The following is a 22,039-nucleotide window of genomic DNA, read 5'->3' as shown; positions in this document are numbered from 1 at the left end:
TTTTAGAAACGTAAGTAATTATTATTTATTCACATACATTTGATTTTTATTTATGCGAAAAAAACTTTTCACTTCTTCTCTTTAAATACCTTACTACTTTCATTTTAGAATTGTTGAAAATTTTCACATGTTTAAAATGACGATAAATTTATATTTTTGTTTTTTTATAACATCTGATATTATTAAAATTGAAGAGTTGAGTTACAATGATCCTCATGGAGGATTGGTGATAAACAAAATAGAACAAAATAATGAAATACAAAAGATTCATTTAGAGGCAAAGAGGATTTGGCAAAGATGGTCTGCTGCTTTGTTATTAGTTCTTCCAATCCATGTAAACTGAACTTTTTCAAACTTTGTTTTTCAATGTTGTATTTCTCTAAACCAATTATGAAATTCGAAGTTGATTGTGCTCCCTGAGAGAAGTTGTGTTCGCCTTCAAAAACAATTTTTCAACTTTCTGAGACCAACAATGCTGCATTGCTTGAATTCAACTTTGACACTCACCTTACAGGAGTTTTGAACTTTACTTCCTTTTGTTTGAGCACCATGACTTTCAATTGTTACTAATTGATATTTTTAAATTTTACAATTTAATAATATTATACAATTCTAATTTGAGAATTTGTTAAAAATGCCTCTTTTGATATACCCCTTTTCAAAAATACCCTCTTTTCTGGCCATTTTTATTTTTGCTTTTTTTTAATTTTTAATGACCATTTTACTCTTACATGAAAATTATTTTATTCAATAAAAAGAAAAACAAAATTTTCCCGCCAAAAAATTTCCGACATATTTTCCCGCCAAAAATTTTTCGAAAAAATTTTCCCGCCAAAAATTTTTTGACAAAAAAATATTTGATAAAAAATTTCGACAAAAAAATTTTCCCGCCAAAAAAATTTTACAAGGTTTTTAAAAGGTTTTATAAGGTTTCTACCTTATAAAAGCCTTATAAACACCTTGTAAAGGCTTTTACAAGATTTTTTAAAGAGTTTTAAAAGGTTTTTTAAACAATTTGTAAACGCTTTTACAAGATTTTTAAAAGGTTTTTAAAAGGTTTTTAAAAGGTTTTCAAATGGTTTTTAAAAAGATTTTTAAAAGGTTTTTAAACACCTTGTAAACGCTTTTACAATGTTTTTAAAAACCTTGTAAAATTTTTTACAAGATTTTTAAAAAGGTTTTAAAAGGTTTTTAAACACCTTGTAAATGCTTTTAAAAAGTTTTTAAAAGCATTTACAAGGTGTTTAAAAACCTTTTAAAATCATTTACAAGCTTTTTAAAAGCATTTACAATGTTTTTAAAAGCGTTTACAATGTGTTTAAAAACCTTTTAAAAACTTTGTAAACACTTTTAAAAGTTTTTTAAAAGCGTTTACAATGTTTTTAAAAGGTATAAATTTCAATATTTTTGGCGGGAAAAATTTTCGATTTTGGTGGGAAAATATTTTTTGGCGGGAAAAAATAATTTTTTCGGGAAAAATTTTCGATTTTGGCGGGAAAAAAAATTTTGGCGGGAAAAAAAATTTTGGCGGGAAAATATTTTCGATTTTGATGACTGTACATTTTTGCTGTCACTCAAAAAAAGGGTAATTTGGTCATTTATTATATAAAGAGGGGTAGTTTTAAAAATGGTCAACATGAAGGAGTAATTTTAAAAAGGGGTATAGGAAAAGGGGCATTTTTGAGAATGCCATTTCTAATTTTAAGAATTATTTTCTAATTTTGAATGATGATTTTTTTTTCGACAAAAAAAAAAAATGATGATTTTTTTTTTTTTTGGAAGATAAATTAAGATAGAAATCATTTACTTGTTTAATGTATAAAATAAAACCACAAAGTATATTTCCTTTCATACTATAATTTGGTTTTTTTGCTCGCGTGTTAATCTTATATGGCTAAAATAGCTAAATTTATGTTCAAACTAAATATTACGTAGCTTTCAGAAAAAAAAAACCCCAAGAAAATAGGTTTTGACTCTTGATTACAATAACAGAGAAAATTAGTCTCTTGATTATAATAATAGGTTGTTCATTCTAATAAAAATATAAACCCACCATCCCACTAACTAAATAAAAACGTTTATTCTATCATACGATGTTAATTGTTGATTACTATTAAATTATTGGAAAAAAAAAATACACACTTAATTTCGTAAGACTTTTTCTTTTGGGGTCAAATATTCAATTTTTCGTACTTTTCAGTTTAAATAGATTTAAAAGCGGTCAAGTTGCATTTACTGATAATAATGCTAGAAAAATACTTCCTCTGTATTAAAATATATAATATTTTAGAAATTTATCTTGTATCACAAAAATTGTTTTCGGTATTTTTTAATAATTAATGTTATGAAATTATAGATTTTAAGATTTATTGATTGAGAATTTAAAATTTTAATGAACTACTATTGGTTAATAGCTACGAGAAATATGTATTATATATAAATATATTTATGACTAATCATTAATTATTTTTTTAATCTACGTGAAAATTTTAAAAAATCATTTGATATTGAGGGAGTACGTACAAACCAAACAATCAACGTGTCAATTCCCAAGCAAAGAAGGGAGAGAGAAAAAAAAAGGTAAGAGATAACATCGTCGGACACGTGGCAACACAAAAGATAATGTGATTTAACTTTAAAACAAAGACACGTGACGACCTGACGCTGCGACATCCCATCTTACAATGTAAACACCATTGAACATAAGACACGTGTACAGTCTGATTTTTGTTTTTCTCGATCAAAAACCACGTGGGTGCTCTAAGTCCTTGGTCTACAAATGATTCCACGTGTCCTTAATGTACAAAACAAGCGTAGGTTTGGTATTTTAGCTTTTAGATAAACAGTTTTTTTGATTTGTATCTAAATTCTCTCTTTTAGGCTCTTATTTTTTTCTTGGATTTTTTATTTTTCGTAATTTTTTGGGAGTGTTCGTTCAAGATTTGTCGGAGATTTTTTCGGTAAATGTTGAAAAAAATTCTGAGAATTTTTATTTTTAATTATTGAAAATTTATAAAAGGGAAGGTCGTAATTAATAGAAGAAAGAGAATCTTCTAAAATTTGATATTTTGTTTTTTTATTGGGATTTGAATTTGCTTCTTTTATCATCAAGAATCTGTTGGAAATTTCAAATTTCTAACCTTTTAATCTAAATTTTATTTTCCTGAAGTTTTGAGAAAAAGAGTAAAAAAAAAGAAAAATCGGAGAGATCTCTAATCTAACTGGAGTATTTATTTTCTCCGACCAGAGTTATGTTGCAGAGGTTCATGTCGAAGAAGCAGAGATTGTCTCAAGAAGATGGAGAGGTAGAGATTGAGTTAGACTTAGGTTTGTCTCTCAATGGAAGATTTGGTGTTGACCCACTTGCGAAAACGAGGCTCATGAGGTCTTCATCAGTTTTTGATTTGGTGGTCAACGAGAGATCAAGTTTGAGTAGGACTTGTTCGTTGCCTGTGGAAACAGAGGAAGAGTGGAGGAAGAGAAAGGAGCTGCAGAGTTTGAGGAGGAGGCTTGAGGCTAAGAGGAAGAGATCAGAGAAGCAGAGGAAACATAGAGCTGATAATGGTGGAGATGAGAAGGTTCTTGAAGAAGGATCTATTGGTTCTTCTGGTAGTGGTTCCTCTGGTTTGTCTGAAGTTGATGCTATCCCTCCACCTGTTCAAGGTACATTACCTCAGTTTTTGTGATCTTTCATGAGTTTGTGGAATTTGTATTAATGCATGGTTTCTTTAGTCTTTAAGATTGAGTTTTGGTTGGGTTTGTTTGTCTTGTTTAGATCTTTGATTCTTGATTAATTAGTGTACAAGAAAATGAATCTTCTTTTGAATGTAGTGATATTAGATTCCTTATCTTAGGGTGGATGAATTGTCTGTATTATGGTTAATGTGTTGTGTTTTTGAGTCTATGATTTTGTGTTATGTCGGGTCTTTTATCCCTTTTAGGTATTTTAAGAGATTTTGAGTCTTTGTTCAATGTTTTATTTCTCCCCTTTTATCGCATTTAGGTGTAATTTAGGTTTTTTTAATCGGATTTTTGGCCATTTTAGGTAGCCTTTAAACTTCAGTTATAGTTACTACATTGTTTGTATTTTCATTCCAAGGGAAAAGATATGTTCCTGTGAAAATGCACAATTTATCAAAGGGATTATCGATAAGATTCGGAAACAACCCTAGTAATCTTGTAGGCTTTGCTAACATTTTGGTTGATTATGTTTAGTATTGTCTCTTGTTTGGAGTTTTATTCAGATATGTTTTCTTGTGTTTGAAGCAACAACAAACATGTCCATGGAAACAAGCCCTTCAACTTCCCAATCCCAGCCCGAGAATCAGGGTAGAGAAGCGAGCCGAAACATCATGGAAGACATGCCATGTGTGTCAACAATAGGCGATGGACCGAATGGGAAAAAGATTGATGGGTTTCTGTATAGGCACAGGAAAGGTGAGGAAGTGAGGATTGTGTGTGTGTGCCATGGAAGCTTCCTCTCACCCGCAGAGTTCGTTAAACATGCTGGTGGTAGTGATGTTGCACATCCCTTAAAGCACATCGTTGTAAATCTGTCTCCCTTCTCGTGACCCTTTGCCCTTTGAGTTTCTCTTTTGAGGGGTTTGTTGTATCGGTAAACAATGTTACAAATTCTCTTACCTCGGAGGTGTATAAACTGATATTTATCGAACTAAGAGATTTTCGGATTTTATACAGAAATAGTATGGTTTCATTCGTTCTTGTGTTGGAGATTAATTTTCGTTCTTTGACTGGTTTCGCTTTATAGTCGTCGAGGTTATATATACGAGCTTGTCTAATCTCTTTGTGACATGTTTACGTAACGAACAGTTCAACCTAACCCACGATACCAATCAGTTGGACTCGATAGCTGTGCGCCTGTGGCCTGTGGGTGGTTTGTTGCTTTGAATCAATGGAGGAAAGAAAATAAATCTAAGATTTTTAATTTCTGTTGGGGTTGTTTTCTCTCTTTGTTCATTTCCTATGTCGTAGGATATATATATTTTTTGGAAGTTCAGTTTTTTTATTAATGTAGGATTCATTTGTTTCCTTAACCGCAGTTAAATAAGAGACAACATAATCTTCCTTAGGAGTTAGGACTTATGACATTAGTATTTTTTATCTTTTCTATAGCATCTTTGTCTAAACATCTTATGAGAAAAAAGGAAACGAGTATTTTGCAAAATAATTTCACTCTAAAAAAAATAGAGGCCTACAATGGGCCAACAGATTATCAAGACAGATATGGCATTTTCATACTCTATAATCTATATTATCAAATATGTTGGTAATATAAACGCAATAGTAATATAACAAACACACAAAATTAAATGGAGACGCTGTAAAAAAAAGCCATGACGCCATTTTTCTAAAAAAAAAAAATCAACATTATACTCTAGGTTTTTTTAGATAAATAAATTTTCGATCGGAAAACATCATTTGATGACAACATTGGTGCAGTTGCAGAAGAGTATTTTAAGGACCTATTCCGATTAACAAGAGTTGAAAATGTCGATTATAAGGATGTCTTCTCAGGATTTGAGCCTAAGGTTACTAGTGAGATGAATAGAGATCTTCAAAGAGGGGTAAAAGAAGAAGAAATCGAAAGAGCAGTTTTTGAGATTGGTCCACATAAAGCACCTGGTCCAGACGGTATTACAGATGCATTTATCAACAATTTTGGACAGAGTTTAAAGATGATATCATTGCAGAGGTCAACCATTTCTTTGAGGAAGGCTCCTTACGAGGTACGATGAACCATACTAACCTCTGTTTAATACCAAAGATAGGTATCCCTAAATCTATGAGTGATTTTAGGCCCATTGCATTATGCAATGTAAGCTATAAAATTATTTCAAAGATCCTGGTCAATAGATTGAAGGTGCACCTAGATTCAATTATCTCTGAGACTCAAGCAGCTTTTATTCCTAGGAGAAACATTATGGATAATGTGATCATAGCTCACGAGATGCTCCACTCTTTGAAAAAAAAGAAAAAGATGGGCTAACTCCTATATGACCGTGAAGACTGATATCTCAAAATCATATGATCGCATGGAGTGGCAGTTTATACAAGACACAATGCAACACATGGGGTTTGGGACCAACTGGATCAACTGAGTAATGCAATGTGTGGAATCAGTACAACTTTTGGTGTTGATTAATGGTGTTCCCCAAGGATTGATCACTCCAGAACGTGGAATCAGACAAGGGGATCCGTTGTCACCTTATATATTTATCCTTTGTGCAGAAGTTCTAAGTCATCTGTTACAGAAAGCTGAAAAGAGAATAAGTTGAAGGGGATGAAGATAAGCACTACAGGACCTATGATTAATCATCTGTTATTTGCTGATGATGTGTTATTCTTTTGTCACGCTCACACAAAATCATGCTCAACAATCATGAAGATTTTGTCAGATTATGAACGAGTCTCTGGACAAGCAGTCAACCTCAATAAGTCGGCAATTAATTTGGATCGAGATTTCACCAACATGTTAAGACAAGACTTCAGAGAATTCTAAATATTCACAATGATGGTGGTTGCGGTAAGTACTTAGGACTACCGGAGCAGATAGGGGGAAAGAAAAAAGATGTGTTCAATTATGTGGTCGAGCAAGTTAAAAAGAGAACAAATGGGTGGTCACATCGATATTTTGTCACCAGCAGGAAAATAAATTCTGCTAAAAACAGTAGCAATGGCGATGCCGGTTTATACTATGAATGTATTCAAATTGCCAAAAGGAGTCTATGAGGAAATAAACAGTGCCTTGGCTAAATTTTGGTGGAGTAAAAAGGGAGGACAAAGATCAATTCATTGGTTCTCATGGGACAGATTAAGTGTGCCGAAGCAGGAAGGAAGTCTTGGATTTCGAGACTTGGAAAATTTCAATCTAGCTCTACCGGTGTAACAACCCGTCCCGTGGACCCTAATAGCCTCACTGCTAGCCCACTAGCCTCACTGATAGCCGCCCCAACGGACCCCAATCTGGCCCTACAGCGCATCGATTCTAACCCATCACTGTGGATATCCAAATCCACCAGTAGGTTATTGGTGCGTCACGCGTTCCTCGAACCCTGGTCCTCACCCTTTAACAACCTTCCCACAGGACAAGCTGTCACCAATTGATCAGATCAATTGGTGACAGCTTGTCCTGTGGGGATATCCACAGTGATGGGTTAGGATCGATGCCCTGCAGGGCCAGCTTGGAGTCCGTTGGACGGCTAGCGGTGGGCTAGCAGGGTCCACGGACGGTCCGTTGGGGCAGCTAGCGGTGGGCTAGTGGGGTCTGCGGGATGGGTTGTCACAACTGGGGAAGCAAGTATGGCGAATTCTACAAGCTCCAACTAGCCTAGTATCCAGATTCTTAAATGCAAGGTATTTTCCTGATGATAATATATTTAACGCGGGTAATGGCAACAAGTCATCTTTTATTTGGAAGTCGCTATTCGAAGGTCGTGGTCTCTTGCAGAAGGGCATGAGATTCTTGATTGGTAACGGTCAGATTACAAGTATTTTATCAGACCCTTGGTTACCAACGAATCCACCAAGAGCACCACGATGTAAAGAAGGTATAGAAACAGATTTGTAGTATGTCAGTGAGTTAATGCTTGATGAACAACCTTTTAGATGGAATATGGAGTTGATTGAAGAATTATTTGTAGAGGAAGATAAAGTGCTGATACAACAGTTGAAACTAAGTCCTACAGATTGCTCTGATCTATTGGGGTGGCATTATACTGCTTCTGGATTCTACACAGTAAAGTCAGGTTATTGGTTAGCTTATAACCTTTCAAATGAACGACACAGAGTGTGGAACATTCCAGGCTCTCAGAACTTAAAGAACGCTATCTGGAAGATACACACAGCACCAAAAATTCAGCATTTTCTTTGGCGAATAATCTCAACATCACTACCAATTGGATCGACGCTTGCGCACCGGCGGATAACAACCTCATCCTTATGTCAAAGATGCCAACAAAGCAATGAAACAGCAGAACACATATTCTTTGAATGTCAGCATGTACAAGAAATATGGAGACGAAATGGATATCTAAACCAGGTTTTGTGCTCTCCTATTACTCCGCTTGAGATGAAATTTCAAGCAATTTTTTAGTGTTATAATGATCAGTCTCTTACATAATTCAAGCGACACATACCTCTGTGGATATTATGGAGAATATGGAAAAGTAGAAATCTCCTTATATTTCAGTATAGAGTCTTCACATGGCAACAAGATCTGAGTTTGGCTGCAGATGAGGCTAGAGAATGGAATGATATTTGGGCAGAGTCACTATTTAATATACAGAAAGAGAAAATCAGTCGAAGAAACCACACAACAGGATCACAATGGAAACGCCCTGCAAAGAGTCATGTCAAGTGCAACTACGACTGCAAATTCACTCAAAATAGAAATAATAGACAATCAGCTTGGATTACACGAGATGAGAGAGGATTCTATCTCACAGCAGGATAGAGTAGACAAACCAATGTTTCAACAGTTTTAGAAGCACAACTTCAGAGCCTAATATCAGCAATGCAACAAATGTGGGCTGCCGGTTATCAAAATGTTATTTTCGAAGGGGACAATAATATGGTGGAAAGATTGGTCAATAATGTGACCAAAAACTTCAGAGTACACAACTGGATAAGAGAAGTCCATTACTTGAAGGAAAAATTTCAGCATGCAACATTCCAATGGATAAAAAGAAACAATAATAAAGTAGCAGATTTCCTAGCAAAAATGCCTATTCCTAATACTGCACATTATGTTTATCATCATTTTGTATCTTCATGTATTGTAACATTCCTCCATAAGGATCATACTTCTTCAATATAAATGAAAGAAAGCTGTTAAAAAAAAAAAGTTTCCGACTTCCGGATTTCATATGAATCATATCACTATTTTTGTTGACTCATTTTTTCCAAAACAAAAATTGTTGATTAACTGAATAATCAAGTCTAATTTATGCGGCTTGTGTAATATAAAACCACATTTTATCAATCATATATAAGTTCTACCAAGTTCAATTACATATATAAGTTGTTTGTCTCGATTTAAGTTGAACAAATAGATATAACTATATATAAGGCAATTGACAAAAATAGCACCAATTTAAGTTTTTAGTCCAAGATTAGCACACATATTTAAAAGTTCCAAAATTAGCACAAATTTATATATCATTAAAATAAAACATAACTACATTAAAACAAAATCGTGACATTGCTATCTCTCTCACTTTTTCTTCTTCGAGGATTCAATCTTACATATCCGAAGAGCGATTAAGAGGCTTTGAAACCATTAGATCCGAAATTAGTGAAGGCCTGAGATTTTGCGACGGCAGAGAAAATCATGTTGTGATTTACACGACATCATTGTGCGGTGTGCGGCGGACTATGGAGGCGTGTAACACCGTGAAAGCTGCGATTGAGAATTTTGGTGTGGTGGTATGTGAGAGAGATATGTCGATGGGGATTCAAAGAAGAGCTTCAAAATCTAATGGCCGGAGAAAGAGACAATGGTGGTGATGTTTCGGCGGCAGCAGAGGTGTTGTGGTCGAGGGTTTTTGTGAAAGAGAAATAAATTGGTGGAGGAGAGGAAGTGATGAATTTTGTGGAAGAAAGTTTCTTCCCATAAAAGCCATTGTTGCAGTTTGACATTGTTGTTGGTATATATTTGCTTTTTAGACTATGAAAGAGAATCCTCTTCTAGGTCCTTCTTCTTTGATGTGGGTAACTATAAAGATCTCATCTTTTCCTATTCCCAGAAAGATTCCAAATTGAAATTGTTCAAATTTGTGATGGGTTCTTTAGAACAAAGCTACTCTTTTCTAATTCTTTGGGGATGAGTTAAAAGTTTACAAGTGTGTGTGTGTGTGTGTTTTTTTATACAAGATTGGAGAAGATGTGGCTTTAGATGTATCAATGGTGGTTCATAAACGTAATTTGTAGCTTCAACGCTACTTATGAAGTCTTGCTCACATCCAACACTAATTTTCAGAAGCCCATCCCTCTAAATGTGAGTTCCTAAAATATGATACACCAGTAGCTTAGACAGCTCATTAACAGTACGAATATCATTCAAATCCATTAGCACCTACAAGAAAATACACCACTAGCTTCGCAGTGGTTGTGTTCACAACCTCATCCTTATGTCAAAGATGCCAACAAAGCAATGAAACAGCAGAACACCTATTCTTTGAATGTCAGCATGTACAAGAAATATGGACACGAAATGGATATCTAAACCAGGTTTTGTGCTCTCCTATTACTCCGCTTGAGATGAAATTTCAAGCAATTTTTAGTGTTATAATGATCAGTCTCTTACATAATTCAAGCGACACAAACCTCTGTGGATATTATGGAGAATATGGAAAAATAGAAATCTCCTTATATTTTAGTATAGAGTCTTCACATGGCAACAAGATCTGAGTTTGGCTGCAGATGAGGCTAGAGAATGGAATGATATTTGGGCAGAATCACTATTTAATATACAGAAAGAGAAAATCAGTCGAAGAAACCACACAACAGGATCACAATGGAAACGCCCTGCAGAGAGTCATGTCAAGTGCAACTACGACTGCAAATTCACTCAAAATGGAAATAATGGACAATCAGCTTGGATTACACGAGATGAGAGAGGATTCTATCTCACAGCAGGATAGAGTAGACAAACCAATGTTTTAACAGTTTTAGAAGCAGAACTTCAGAGCCTAATATAAGCAATGCAACAAATGTGGGCTGCCGGTTATCAAAATGTTATTTTCGAAGGGGACAATAATATGGTGGAAAGATTGGTCAATAATGTGACCAAAAACTTCAGAGTACACAACTGGATAACAGAAGTCCATTACTTGAAGGAAAAATTTCAACATGCAACATTCCAATGGACAAAAAGAAACAACAATAAAGTAGCAGATTGCCTAGCAAAAATGCCTATTCCTAATACTGCACATTATGTTTATCATCATTTTGTATCTTCATGTATTTGAACATTCCTCCATGAGGATCATACTTCTTCAATATAAATGAAAGAAAGCTGTTAAAAAAAAAAAAGTTTCCGACTTCCGGATTTCATATGAATCATATCACTATTTTTGTTGACTCATTTTTTCCAAAAAAAAAAATTGTTGACTAACTGAATAATCAAGTCTAATTTATGCGGCTTGTATAATATAAAACCACATTTTATCAATCATATATAAGTTCTACCAAGTTCAATTACATATATAAGTTGTTTGTCTCGATTTAAGTTGAACAAATAGATATAACTATATATATGGCAATTGACAAAAATAATACCAATTTAAGTTTTTAGTCCAAGATTAGCACACATATTTAAAAGTTCCAAAATTAGCACTATTTTATATATCATTAAAATAAAACATAACTATATTAAAACAAAATCGTGACATTGCTATCTCTCTCACTTTTTCTTCTTCGAGGATTCAACCTTACAGATCCGAAGGGCGATTAAGAGGCTTTGAAACCATTAGATCCAAAATTAGTGAAGGCCTGAGATTTTGTGACGGCGGAGAGAATCATGTTGTGATTTACACGACATCGTTGTGCGGCGTGCGGCGTGCGGCGGACTATGGAGGCGTGTAACACCGTGAAAGCTGCGATTGAGAATTTTGGTGTGGTGGTATGTGAGAGAGATATGTCGATGGGGATTCAAAGAAGAGCTTCAAAATCTAATGGCCGGAGAAAGAGACAATGGTGGTGATGTTTCGGCGGCAGCAGAGGTGTTGTGGTCGAGGGTTTTTGTGAAAGAGAAATACATTGGTGGAGGAGAGGAAGTGATGAGTTTTGTGGAAGAAAGTTTCTTCCCAGAAAAGCCATTGTTGCAGTTTGACATTGTTGTTGGTATAAATTTTCTTTTTAGACTATGAAAGAGAATCCTCTTCTAGGTCCTTCTTCTTTGATGTGGGTAACTATAAAGATCTCATCTTTTCCTATTCCCAGAAAGATTCCAAATTGAAATTGTTCAAATTTGTGATGGGTTCTTTTGAACAAAGCTACTCTTTTCTAATTCTTTGGGGATGAGTTAAAAGTTTACAAGTGTGTGTGTGTGTGTGTGTTTTTTTTTATACAAGATTGGAGAAGATGTGGGCTTTAGATGTATCAATGGTGGTTCATAAACGTAATTTGTAGCTTCAACGCTACTTATGAAGTCTTGCTCACATCCAACACTAATTTTCAGAAGCCCATCTGTAGTGACCCTCGCCAAGAGGTAAAATTCAAAATGAAAACTCAAGGCCAAAAGCTCAAGAAAGGAGGCCAGCAAGGAGAAAAGAAAGTTTGCTGAAGAAAAGTCCGAGAAAATTTGGACGGATCAAAAAGTGACCGAGATGTCCGAGACGTACTGTCCGAGTCGTCCGAGACGTACCGAGGACCGAGAGTTGTCCGACGCGTATTGCAAAGTACCGGGAATTGCCGAGAAAGTCCGATGGACCGAGAATTCCCGAGGATGTCTGAGGATTTACCGATAGCGACCGAGACTGGTCGAGGAGGATCGAGGGACGTCGAGGGGTGACCGACGACCGGTCGACCCGACAAAATTCCTGATTTTGTGGAAATTGTTTTTGCAAAAATCCACCAATGGGATTTCATGCAACTTAGGAGAGGAATCCTTGGAGGAATATTCCTAGGATTTTCGATCCCAAAATCCTAAGTGGGAGACAAGATTATTCCTCTTTATAGAAACCGGCCAATCATGTTTCATGCAAGTGTGAATGGGGAAAACATGCAAGATTCCATGTGACAAGTGTTGGTTACACTTAACAAGTGTCCAACCTTAAAATTGTGTGGCTAGGAGAGATGGCACACAACACACATGCATTGGGCCAAGTTTCTACTCTCTCCCTCTATATAAAGGTTGCCCCACTTCTTCATTTTCGCTAAAATTGCTTAAGTAAAGAAAGAGAGGAGTGAAAGGGAAAGAGAGGAGAGAAAGAGAGAAAGAGGAGAGAAATAGAAGAAGTGCTACCGCAAGGGAGAAGAAGTGAAGAAGAGGAGAAGCAAGATAAGACTATCGCACGACCGCAGTTAAGTGTTGAATCGACAAGGAACTCGATTTCAACAAGGAAGAGGATTCAAGTGTTGCCGTGAAGAAAATCCGACCACTCATCCCAGAGATCGCCGGTTTTCTGTGAGTTCAGGCACATATTTTTCCGGCTTAGATGGAGAATTAAAAACATCCATTTAGTGCACGGTTTGCATGAATCATTTAGATGCATTTACTTGAAATTCTTTTACGTTTTTCTTGTTAAGTTGCATGTGAGGTGAGGTTACACCGGTTACTAGATCGAAATGATCTAGCGACAAGGGTGGTGACTAATTAAAATACTTGAAAACATATGAGACGAAAATCATATAAACTCAAGTATCAATTTGGTGAGGTCTTAAGATGCTTTAGTCCGCGAGAAATTCCGGCTAAGCGTAGTAAGACTTAGTATGGCTGTCCTTCCCATCCGTGCCACATGCAGCCGCGACATGTAACCCGTGTTCGTGTGTTGTAGGGTTGGTTACGAAGAGCTCGGAGGTTACTGGGCTCGCTACCCTGGCCGAGGCTGTCTACACGACGGTGTAGCTTTGGGTGAAGCCCGATTGCATGCCTTCGTGGCTGTAATAAGGTTGTTCAGGAGGGGTTAGGGAGAGGAAGCATACCGGGCCCATGAATTAGAACTTGTTAAAACTCTAGTTTTATTTCAAGTTCAAGTTGTTGCATGTTTGTGTTTATGCTTGCATGATGTTGTATGTCATTGCATGTAGTGGTGATTGATTGTAGAATAATTTTGCTTAGCTTATCAGCTTCCGCATGTTATCTCTGATTGATTATTGTGTTGTGTGCTTGCTTGACAATCGTTTAATTGCTTGCATGTTAGATCTTATGCTCGCTTGTTATTTATACTCGCTTGCATGTTGATCGTTAGCATGTTGTTGTTGATGGGGTGTGGGATTTGGGGTTTGATTATTTGCAGGAACCCTGAGCTCACTAAGTACTCTTAGATTACTTATGATAATATTTTGTGCTGCAGGTGACCCTAGAGGGAACTAGAGGGCGTGGTGAACGATAGGAACCCGGAGTAGTTTTATTTTGTGTCTATTGTAAAATACAAGTATGTTTTTATTTCAAATCAAACTCGGCACTAAGCCTTGTTCAAAAACTCTTGTGTAATAACTTTTTTGGTTAATCAAAGTATTCGGATTTTCTTTATTCGGGCGAGTCGTACTGATATAGACTTTGTCCGAGTCGGCTCAACGCACAGCGTATCTGTAAGGTTGCAAAGCCTGAAGGATGTGCCGTGTGGTCGGGAACCTCACCGATGGACTGGCCGAAGGGCTTGATTTGTTCTCGCACCCGGCCGGATCGTTAGTGAACGTTTCCTAAGTAGCGTCTCGGTGCTGTCCGATGGCCTTGGTGGTTATAGTATGGTTCGGGGGCGTTACAACGGTGGTATCAGAGCATGGTTATGATGCTGTATAGGACTCGCCTTTTCAAATGATTTATCAACTCAAATGGTCGCAGTAGACACTTAGGATAATCCGGATCGTTCATCACTTAGGGTTAGATGGGATTAAGTAAACCCTTTTGTTGATCGTGGATGCAGATGTCTCGTCAAGGATCCGAAAGGACAAGGTCGACGCATCATTCGCCGGACACAGGGAGGGGTTCAAGTCAACAGTTTGGTCCGGAGGAATGGGGTTCGCATTTTGGAGATGCGCAAGGAGTGGTATCGTTTCCATGCATATTCGAACCGAATATGTATATGCCTGAGTGGGATGTACCTGGCGCGACGCCAAGATACACACCAGCGAGTTCGACTCGTTTTAGTACACTGGAGGGAATGTACCCGCCCGGATTTTCACCATTTAGACCGTTCGCTACTTATCCAACTCAGAACATGCCAAGGGGGGACCGAACGCATGGAGAAGGACCGAGTGAGCCGAATGTACCAGAGACCCAGCAGACACTTAAGATGATTCAAGATCTCTTGAGTCACATGATCCAGCAACAGCAACAGAGCCAAGCAAATCGAGCAACAAAAGATCCATCCAACCAATTTCTAAAGCTAGTAATGTTGTTGAGGAACTTAGGTTTCCGCAAGTTCAAGGGAGATCCGAACATCATGTTAGCGGACGCATGGATAAAAGAATTGGAGAATAATTTTGAAATGACAAACTGTCCAGAGGAGTATAGGAGAAGAGTTGCAGTCAATTTCTTAGAAGAAGATGCTCGTGCATGGTGGGATACTGTGGTACCTCGTTATCGTTTTCAAACTATAACGTGGAAAATGTTTAAGAGGGAGTTTGAGCTGAAATATTTTCCACCAGAGTCACGCGATCGACTAGAGAATCAGTTCCTGCAACTTGAACAAGGTGAGATGACCGTACGAGCTTACGAAAGAGTCTTTACAAGACTTCGGAGGTACTTGTATCAAGGAAATGATGACGAGTTGGCTATGGCCCGGAGATTCTTTCATGGACTCAGGCCAGACATAAAAGGGAGGTTGCACGTTGTGACATACCGAAGTGTCGCGGAAGTAGAGGAGAGGGCAGTGAGTGTTGAGGAAGCCATTGAGACCGAAAATGAGATTTCGGCCAAGGAGAAAAAGAAGGAACCGGTCCAGCAGACTAAGATTGTGAACATCCGGAAGGTGAACCAGGTGGCAGGACGAAATTGGGGTGCAGGCCGCGGTAAAGTTAAGATGAATGTTAATCAAGGAGGTCGTAATGCGAGTAACATGGATCCGCGAGGATGCTATGTGTGTGGACAAGTAGGGCATTTTGCTCGAGCTTGCCCAACTGTTGAGGAAACGAAGAGTACTAATCTGTCGACCGTCACATGTTTCTACTGTGGCGAGTTAGGACACTATGCGAACTCATGTCCATCAAGGCCGGCCAAACCGAACGCCCAAACTGTGAACCGTGCCCAGGCAATGCAGCAAGTGAAGGAACCCCCAGCGAAGAAGCAAGCAACCCCAGCAAATGTTTTTGCTTTAGGAGTAGAGCCACCCAAAACCCCAAAGGCCGCGAAGGGCCCTATAACAGGTTTGATTGGGTTCTAACTCTCTTGTGATTGTTGTGTGTTTAGTTTATTGCATCGCATTTTTATATTTGCCTTGCATTTAGGAACATTACTTGTTGGTGGTAACCCCACACATGTACTGTTCGATTCGGGAGCGTCCAATAAATTTGTGACTCCCGACGTGGTTGACAAGTTTGGAGACTTGTGTGAGGAGGAGGAAGTGAACATCAACGTCTACACCGCTGGTAATCAACCGCCTTTGAAGATGAGAAGATGGCTCAGGGAAGTGTCGATAGTCTTGCAAGATACAAACCTCCCGGTGAATCCTCTAGTGATGCCGTTGGAGAGGTTCGATGCTATATTGGGAATGGATTGGTTGTCAGAGCACCAAGCCCATATAGACTGCAGCAGGGGCAGAGTTATATTTGAAAATAGAGGAAGGACACCTCTTATTTTCAATGGAATTAGCCCGAGTAAGACGGCGTACTTCGCATCAGCAGTGAGGATTGGAAGATCGTTTGATGAAGAAAGTGTGTATCTAGTCACTCTTACCGCCATGGGAGGAGATGACAAAGAAGGTTTGGGAGTTGACGACATTGCCATAGTTAAGAACTATGAGGACGTATTCAAGCCATTGGAAGGATTGCCTCCACCAAGAAGCCATCCTTTCACTATAAATCTTGAGCCTGGAGCTGTCCCAATTGCTAAGGCACCGTATCGCATGGCACCGGCCGAGTTGGCTGAACTCAAGACTCAGTTAGAGGACTTGTTGGAGAAAGGTTTTATACGACCAAGTTCATTGCCATGGGGAGCCCCAGTGCTTTTTGTCAAGAAGAAGGACGGAAGCATGCGTTTGTGTATTGATTACCGGGGAATCAATAACATAACCATTAAAGACAAGTATCCTTTGCCAAGGATTGATGAGCTGTTAGATCAACTCAGGGGAGCGAGTTGGTTTTCGAGAAGATTGATTTAGCCTCTGGCTATCATCAAATCTCGATTGCGGAGCAGGATGTGATGAAGACTGCCTTTCAGACAAGATATGGCCAGTACGAGTTCGTAGTAATGCCGTTTGGACTTACCAATGCACCGGCGGCATTCATGCGATTGATGAATGAAGTTTTCCATGATTATCTGGATCAATTCGTGATAATATTCATCGATGACATCCTTATATACTCGCGGAGTACGGAGGAGCACGCGGAGCATTTGAAGAAAGTGTTGGAGAGACTAAGGGAGATGAAGCTGTGCGCCAAGTTCAGCAAGTGTAAGTTCTGGCAAAGAGAGATTGGATTTTTAGGGCACCGAGTTTCGGAACAAGGAGTGTCCGCTGACCCGGAGAAGATTGCCGCAATTCAAGATTGGCCAAAGCCAACCTCAGTAACAGAGGTCAGGAGTTTCTTAGGCCTTGCGGGCTATTATCGGAAAAGGGGTTTTCATGCATTGCAAAACCTCTGACACGACTCACGGGTAAAGGAGTACCATTTATATGGAGCGAAGAAGTGGATGAAGCTTTTAGGAAGCTGAAGGGAGCACTAACATCAGCACCAGTGTTAGCCCTACCCGAGCCAAATCAGCCATACTCTGTGTATACCGATGCATCAAGAGTTGGCGTTGGATGTGTTTTGATGCAAGGAGAGAGAGTAATTGCCTATGCCTCCCGACAATTAAGGAAGCATGAGGAAAACTACCCCACACATGACCTAGAGATGGCAGCCGTGGTGTTTGCGTTAAGGATATGGAGATCCTACTTGTATGGAGAAGCGGTTCAGGTATTTACGGATCATCAAAGCCTTAAATACTTGTTCACGCAACCAGATCTTAATTTGCGCCAGAGAAGGTGGATGGAATTCATAGCCGATTATGATTTGAAGATCTAGTACCACCCAGGCAAAGCGAATGTAGTGGCAGATGCTTTAAGCCGAAGAAAAGCACAAGTGAGTGCCGAGAAAGATGTGGAGTCTTTAGCTGAGGAATTGAAGAAGGTAAAGCTTCTAGCCTTAGAAGGGGAATCTAGTGAGCCGTTGGGTTTACAAGCTGTAACTCAAGCGAGCCTACTACGTCGAATTCATGATGAACAGCCCAAGGATGAGAATCTGAAGAAGATTATTGAAGAGTTGAAAGGTTCAGAAGGACCGAATGCTAGTGGTTATCATTTGGCAGATGATGACACCCTACTTCTTAATGGGAGAATCACTGTACCAGACCGGAGTGGATTAAGAGAGGAAATACTGAGAGCAGCCCACAGTTCAGCGTTAAGTATACACCCTGGAAGTACCAAGATGTATAAAGACGTGTGCAGATATTATCATTGGGCTGGATTGAAGAGGGCAGTAGCACGATGGGTAAGCCAATGTGACTCATGTCAAAGAATCAAGGTAGAGCATCAAGTGCCAGCAGGTTTGCTACGCAACTTGCCCATACCGACGTGGAAATGGGACTCTATCTCGATGGATTTTATTACTGGTCTACCAATAAGGAAGGGAAGAATCAATGATGCAGTATGGGTAGTGGTTGATCGTTTAACCAAAGTGGCCCGTTTAGTTCCAGTGAGAAGCACGGATCAAGCGCCAGTCTTGGCAGAGAAGTATATAGACGAGATTTTGAAGCTGCATGGAGTGCCAGCAAATATTGTTTCCGATCGTGACCCCAAGTTCGCAGCAATATTCTGGCAAGATCTACATAGGGCGTTGGGAACAGATGTTCACATGAGCACCTCATTCCACCCAGAGACAGATGGACAAACGGAAAGGACTATCCGAACCATAGAGGACATGATCCGACTATGTGCTTTGGAATGATCGTCAGATTGGGAAAAGAATTTGCCATTAGTCGAGTTTGCGTATAACAATAGTTATCACTCGAGCATTGAGATGTCGCCCTTTGAAGCAATGTATGGAAGGCCGTGTCGAACGCCTTTATGTTGGACTGAAGTTGGGGAAAGAACGAGTTTCAATCACAAGCTGATTGATGAGACGACGGAGAAGATTAAGTTCATACGGGAGAGTATGAAAAAGGCACAGGATCGCCAGAAAAAGTACGCAGATCGCAAAAGGCGGGAAGTGGAGTTTAAAGTCGGAGATATGGTGTACCTTAAGGTCGCCCCGCAAAAAGGAAAGGATCGATTTGGTAAAGTGGGAAAGCTCGCGGTAAGGTTCATTGGACCATATCCGATTGAGCAGAGAGTTGGAGAAGTAGCCTACCGACTGGCTATGCCAGAGATGATGCGGCTACATAAAGTCTTCCATGTTTTGCAGCTACGGAAGCATGTTCCAGATCCTAACATGATTGTGCCCGAACCTATTGATGAATTGGAGCCAAACCTAACTTACCCCGAAGGACCGTTTGGTATAGGGCAGAGGAGGACCCGAAAGTTGAAGAACCGGAGCATTCCTCAAATCCAAGTATTTTGGGGAAAGCAGAACCGTAAAGTTACCACATGGGAAGATGAGGATAGGATGCGTGCCAAGTATCCTCAGTTGTTCCCTGAAGAAGATGAGGCAGGACCGTCAGAACCCTATAGAATTCGGGACGAATTCTATTAAGGGGGGGAGAATGTAGTGACCCTCGCCAAGAGGTAAAATTCAAAATGAAAACTCAAGGCCAAAAGCTCAAGAAAGGAGGCCAGCAAGGAGAAAAGAAAGTTTGCTGAAGAAAAGTCCGAGAAAATTTGGACGGATCGAAAAGTGACCGAGATGTCCGAGACGTACCGTCCGAGTCGTCCGAGACGTACCGAGGACCGAGAGTTGTCCGACGCGTATTGCAAAGTACCGGGAATTCCCGAGAAAGTCCGATGGACTGAGAATTCCCGAAGATGTCCGAGGATTTACCGATAGCGACCGAGACTGGTCGAGGAGGATCGAGGGACGTCGAGGGGTGACCGACGACCGGTCGACCCGACAAAATTCCTGATTTTGTGGAAATTGTTTTTGCAAAAATCCACCAATGGGATTTCATGCAACTTAGGAGAGGAATCCTTGGAGGAATATTCCTAGGATTTTCGATCCCAAAATCCTAAGTGGGAGACAAGATTATTCCTCTTTATAGAAACCGGCCAATCATGTTTCATGCAAGTGTGAATGGGGAAAACATGCAAGATTCCATGTGACAAGTGTTGGTTACACTTAACAAGTGTCCAACCTTAAAATTGTGTGGCTATGAGAGATGGCACACAACACACATGCATTGGGCCAAGTTTTTTCTCTCTCCCTCTATATAAAGGTCGCCCCACTTCCTCATTTTCGCTAAAATTGCTTAAGTAAAGAAAGAGAGGAGTGAAAGGGAAAGAGAGGAGAGAAAGAGAGAAAGAGGAGAGAAAGAGAAGAAGTGCTGCCGCAAGGAAGAAGAAGTGAAGAAGAGGAGAAGCAAGACAAGACTATCGCACGACCGCAGTTAAGTGTTGAATCGAGAAGGAACTCGATTTCAACAAGGAAGAGGATTCAAGTGTTGCCGTGAAGAAAATCCGACCACTCATCCCAGAGATCGCCGGTTTTCTGTGAGTTCAGGCACATATTTTGCCGGCTTAGATGGAGAATTAAAAACATCCATCTAGTGCACGGTTTGCATGAATCATTTAGATGCATTTACTTGAAATTCTTTTACGTTTTTCTTGTTAAGTTGCATGTGAGGTGAGGTTACACCGGTTACTAGATCGAAATGATCTAGCGACAAGGGTGGTGACTAATTAAAATACTTGAAAACATATGAGACGAAAATCATATAAACTCAAGTATCAATTTGGTGAGGTCTTAAGACGCTTTAGTCCGCGAGAAATTCCGGCTAAGCGTAGTAAGACTTGGTATGGCTGTCCTTCCCATCCGTGCCACATGCAGCCGCGACATGTAACCCGTGTTCGTGTGTTGTAGGGTTGGTTACGAAGAGCTCGGAGGTTACTGGGCTCGCTACCCTGGCCGAGGCTGTCTACACGACGGTGTAGCTTTGGGTGAAGCCCGATTGCATGCCTTCGTGGCTGTAATAAGGTTGTTCAGGAGGGGTTAGGGAGAGGAAGCATACCGGGCCCATGAATTAGAACTTGTTAAAACTCTAGTTTTATTTCAAGTTCAAGTTCTTGCATGTTTGTGTTTATGCTTGCATGATGTTGTATGTCATTGCATGTAGTGGTGATTGATTGTAGAATAATTTTGCTTAGCTTATCAGCTTCCGCATGTTATCTCTGATTGATTATTGTGTTGTGTGCTTGCTTGACAATCGTTTAATTGCTTGCATGTTAGATCTTATGCTCGCTTGTTATTTATACTCGCTTGCATGTTGATCGTTAGCATGTTGTTGTTGATGGGGTGTGGGATTTGGGGTTTGATTCTTTGCAGGAACCCTGAGCTCACTAAGTAATCTTAGATTACTTATGATAATATTTTGTGCTGCAGGTGACCCTAGAGGGAACTAGAGGGCATGGTGAACGATAGGAACCCGGAGTAGTTTTATTTTGTGTCTATTGTAAAATACAAGTATGTTTTTATTTCAAATCAAACTCGGCACTAAGCCTTGTTCAAAAACTCTTGTGTAATAACTTTTTTGGTTAATCAAAGTATTCGGATTTTCTTTATTCGGGCGAGTCGTACTGATATAGACTTTGTCCGAGTCGGCTCAACGCACGCCGTATCTGTAAGGTTGCAAAGCCTGAAGGATGTGCCGTGTGGTCGGGAACCTCACCGATGGACTGGCCGAAGGACTTGATTTGTTCTCGCACCCGGCCGGATCGTTAGTGAACGTTTCCCAAGTAGCGTCTCGGTGCTGTCCGATGGCCTTGGTGGTCATAGTACGGTTCGGGGGCGTTACACCATCCCTTTAAATGTGAGTTCCTAAAATATGATACACCAGTAGCTTAGACAGCTCATTAACAGTACGAATATCATTCAAATCCATTAGCACCTACAAAACAATACACCACTAGCTTCGCAGTGGTTGTGTTCACAAATATTCATCGGTTTTTTATAAAACATAGGTGTTTAGGAAGGATTGCCAAATATTTAGGAAGGACTGAATGATGTTTAG

The 22,039-nt window shown here is 39.3% G+C and overlaps 3 protein-coding genes and 2 long non-coding RNA genes across 5 annotated transcripts; all 5 read left to right on the top strand.

The window, feature by feature from the left end:
* Window positions 1-2,770: 2,770 nt before the first annotated feature.
* Window positions 2,771-4,714, top strand: LOC104710795 (ninja-family protein AFP3). The gene is made up of 3 exons (XM_010427449.2): window positions 2,771-2,960; window positions 3,248-3,663; window positions 4,267-4,714. The coding sequence occupies exons 2-3, from the start codon at window positions 3,252-3,254 to the stop codon at window positions 4,569-4,571; spliced, it is 717 nt and encodes a 238-aa protein (XP_010425751.2). The 5' UTR covers window positions 2,771-2,960; window positions 3,248-3,251; the 3' UTR covers window positions 4,572-4,714.
* A 2,919-nt stretch (window positions 4,715-7,633) lies between these two features.
* Window positions 7,634-8,473, top strand: LOC147937951 (uncharacterized). Its single transcript, XM_087465371.1, has 2 exons — window positions 7,634-8,059; window positions 8,210-8,473. The coding sequence occupies exons 1-2, from the start codon at window positions 7,634-7,636 to the stop codon at window positions 8,471-8,473; spliced, it is 690 nt and encodes a 229-aa protein (XP_087321497.1).
* Window positions 8,474-12,918: 4,445 nt separating this feature from the next.
* On the top strand, window positions 12,919-14,215 carry LOC147937950 (uncharacterized). The gene is made up of 2 exons (XR_015565787.1): window positions 12,919-13,147; window positions 14,037-14,215. It is a non-coding gene; the product is annotated as an uncharacterized LOC147937950 (long non-coding RNA).
* Window positions 14,216-14,410: 195 nt separating this feature from the next.
* On the top strand, window positions 14,411-17,003 carry LOC147937949 (uncharacterized). Its single transcript, XM_087465370.1, has 3 exons — window positions 14,411-14,479; window positions 14,610-16,050; window positions 16,132-17,003. The coding sequence occupies exons 1-3, from the start codon at window positions 14,411-14,413 to the stop codon at window positions 17,001-17,003; spliced, it is 2,382 nt and encodes a 793-aa protein (XP_087321496.1).
* Window positions 17,004-20,273: 3,270 nt separating this feature from the next.
* On the top strand, window positions 20,274-21,590 carry LOC147937948 (uncharacterized). Its single transcript, XR_015565022.1, has 2 exons — window positions 20,274-20,522; window positions 21,412-21,590. It is a non-coding gene; the product is annotated as an uncharacterized LOC147937948 (long non-coding RNA).
* The last annotated feature ends 449 nt before the right edge of the window (window positions 21,591-22,039 follow it).

This window comes from Camelina sativa, chromosome 9 (genome assembly GCF_030686135.1).
Source record: "Camelina sativa cultivar CO46 ecotype springtype chromosome 9, ASM3068613v1".
Lineage (NCBI taxonomy): Eukaryota > Viridiplantae > Streptophyta > Magnoliopsida > Brassicales > Brassicaceae > Camelina > Camelina sativa.
This window is presented reverse-complemented; position numbering and strand designations above follow the sequence as displayed.

Excerpts from the sequence above, each read along its gene's own strand:
- LOC104710795 (XM_010427449.2), top strand. The coding sequence starts at position 3,252 with ATGTTGCAGAGGTTCATGTCGAAGAAGCAGAGATTGTCTCAAGAAGAT. Across the intron at positions 3,664-4,266 it reads TATCCCTCCACCTGTTCAAG|CAACAACAAACATGTCCATG; the intron begins GTACATTACCTC and ends TTGTGTTTGAAG.
- LOC147937949 (XM_087465370.1), top strand. The coding sequence starts at position 14,411 with ATGGCCTTGGTGGTTATAGTATGGTTCGGGGGCGTTACAACGGTGGTA. Across the intron at positions 14,480-14,609 it reads CAGAGCATGGTTATGATGCT|ATGTCTCGTCAAGGATCCGA; the intron begins GTATAGGACTCG and ends TCGTGGATGCAG. Across the intron at positions 16,051-16,131 it reads CGCGAAGGGCCCTATAACAG|GAACATTACTTGTTGGTGGT; the intron begins GTTTGATTGGGT and ends CCTTGCATTTAG.
- LOC147937951 (XM_087465371.1), top strand. The coding sequence starts at position 7,634 with ATGGAGTTGATTGAAGAATTATTTGTAGAGGAAGATAAAGTGCTGATA. Across the intron at positions 8,060-8,209 it reads GAAATGGATATCTAAACCAG|TATAGAGTCTTCACATGGCA; the intron begins GTTTTGTGCTCT and ends CTTATATTTCAG.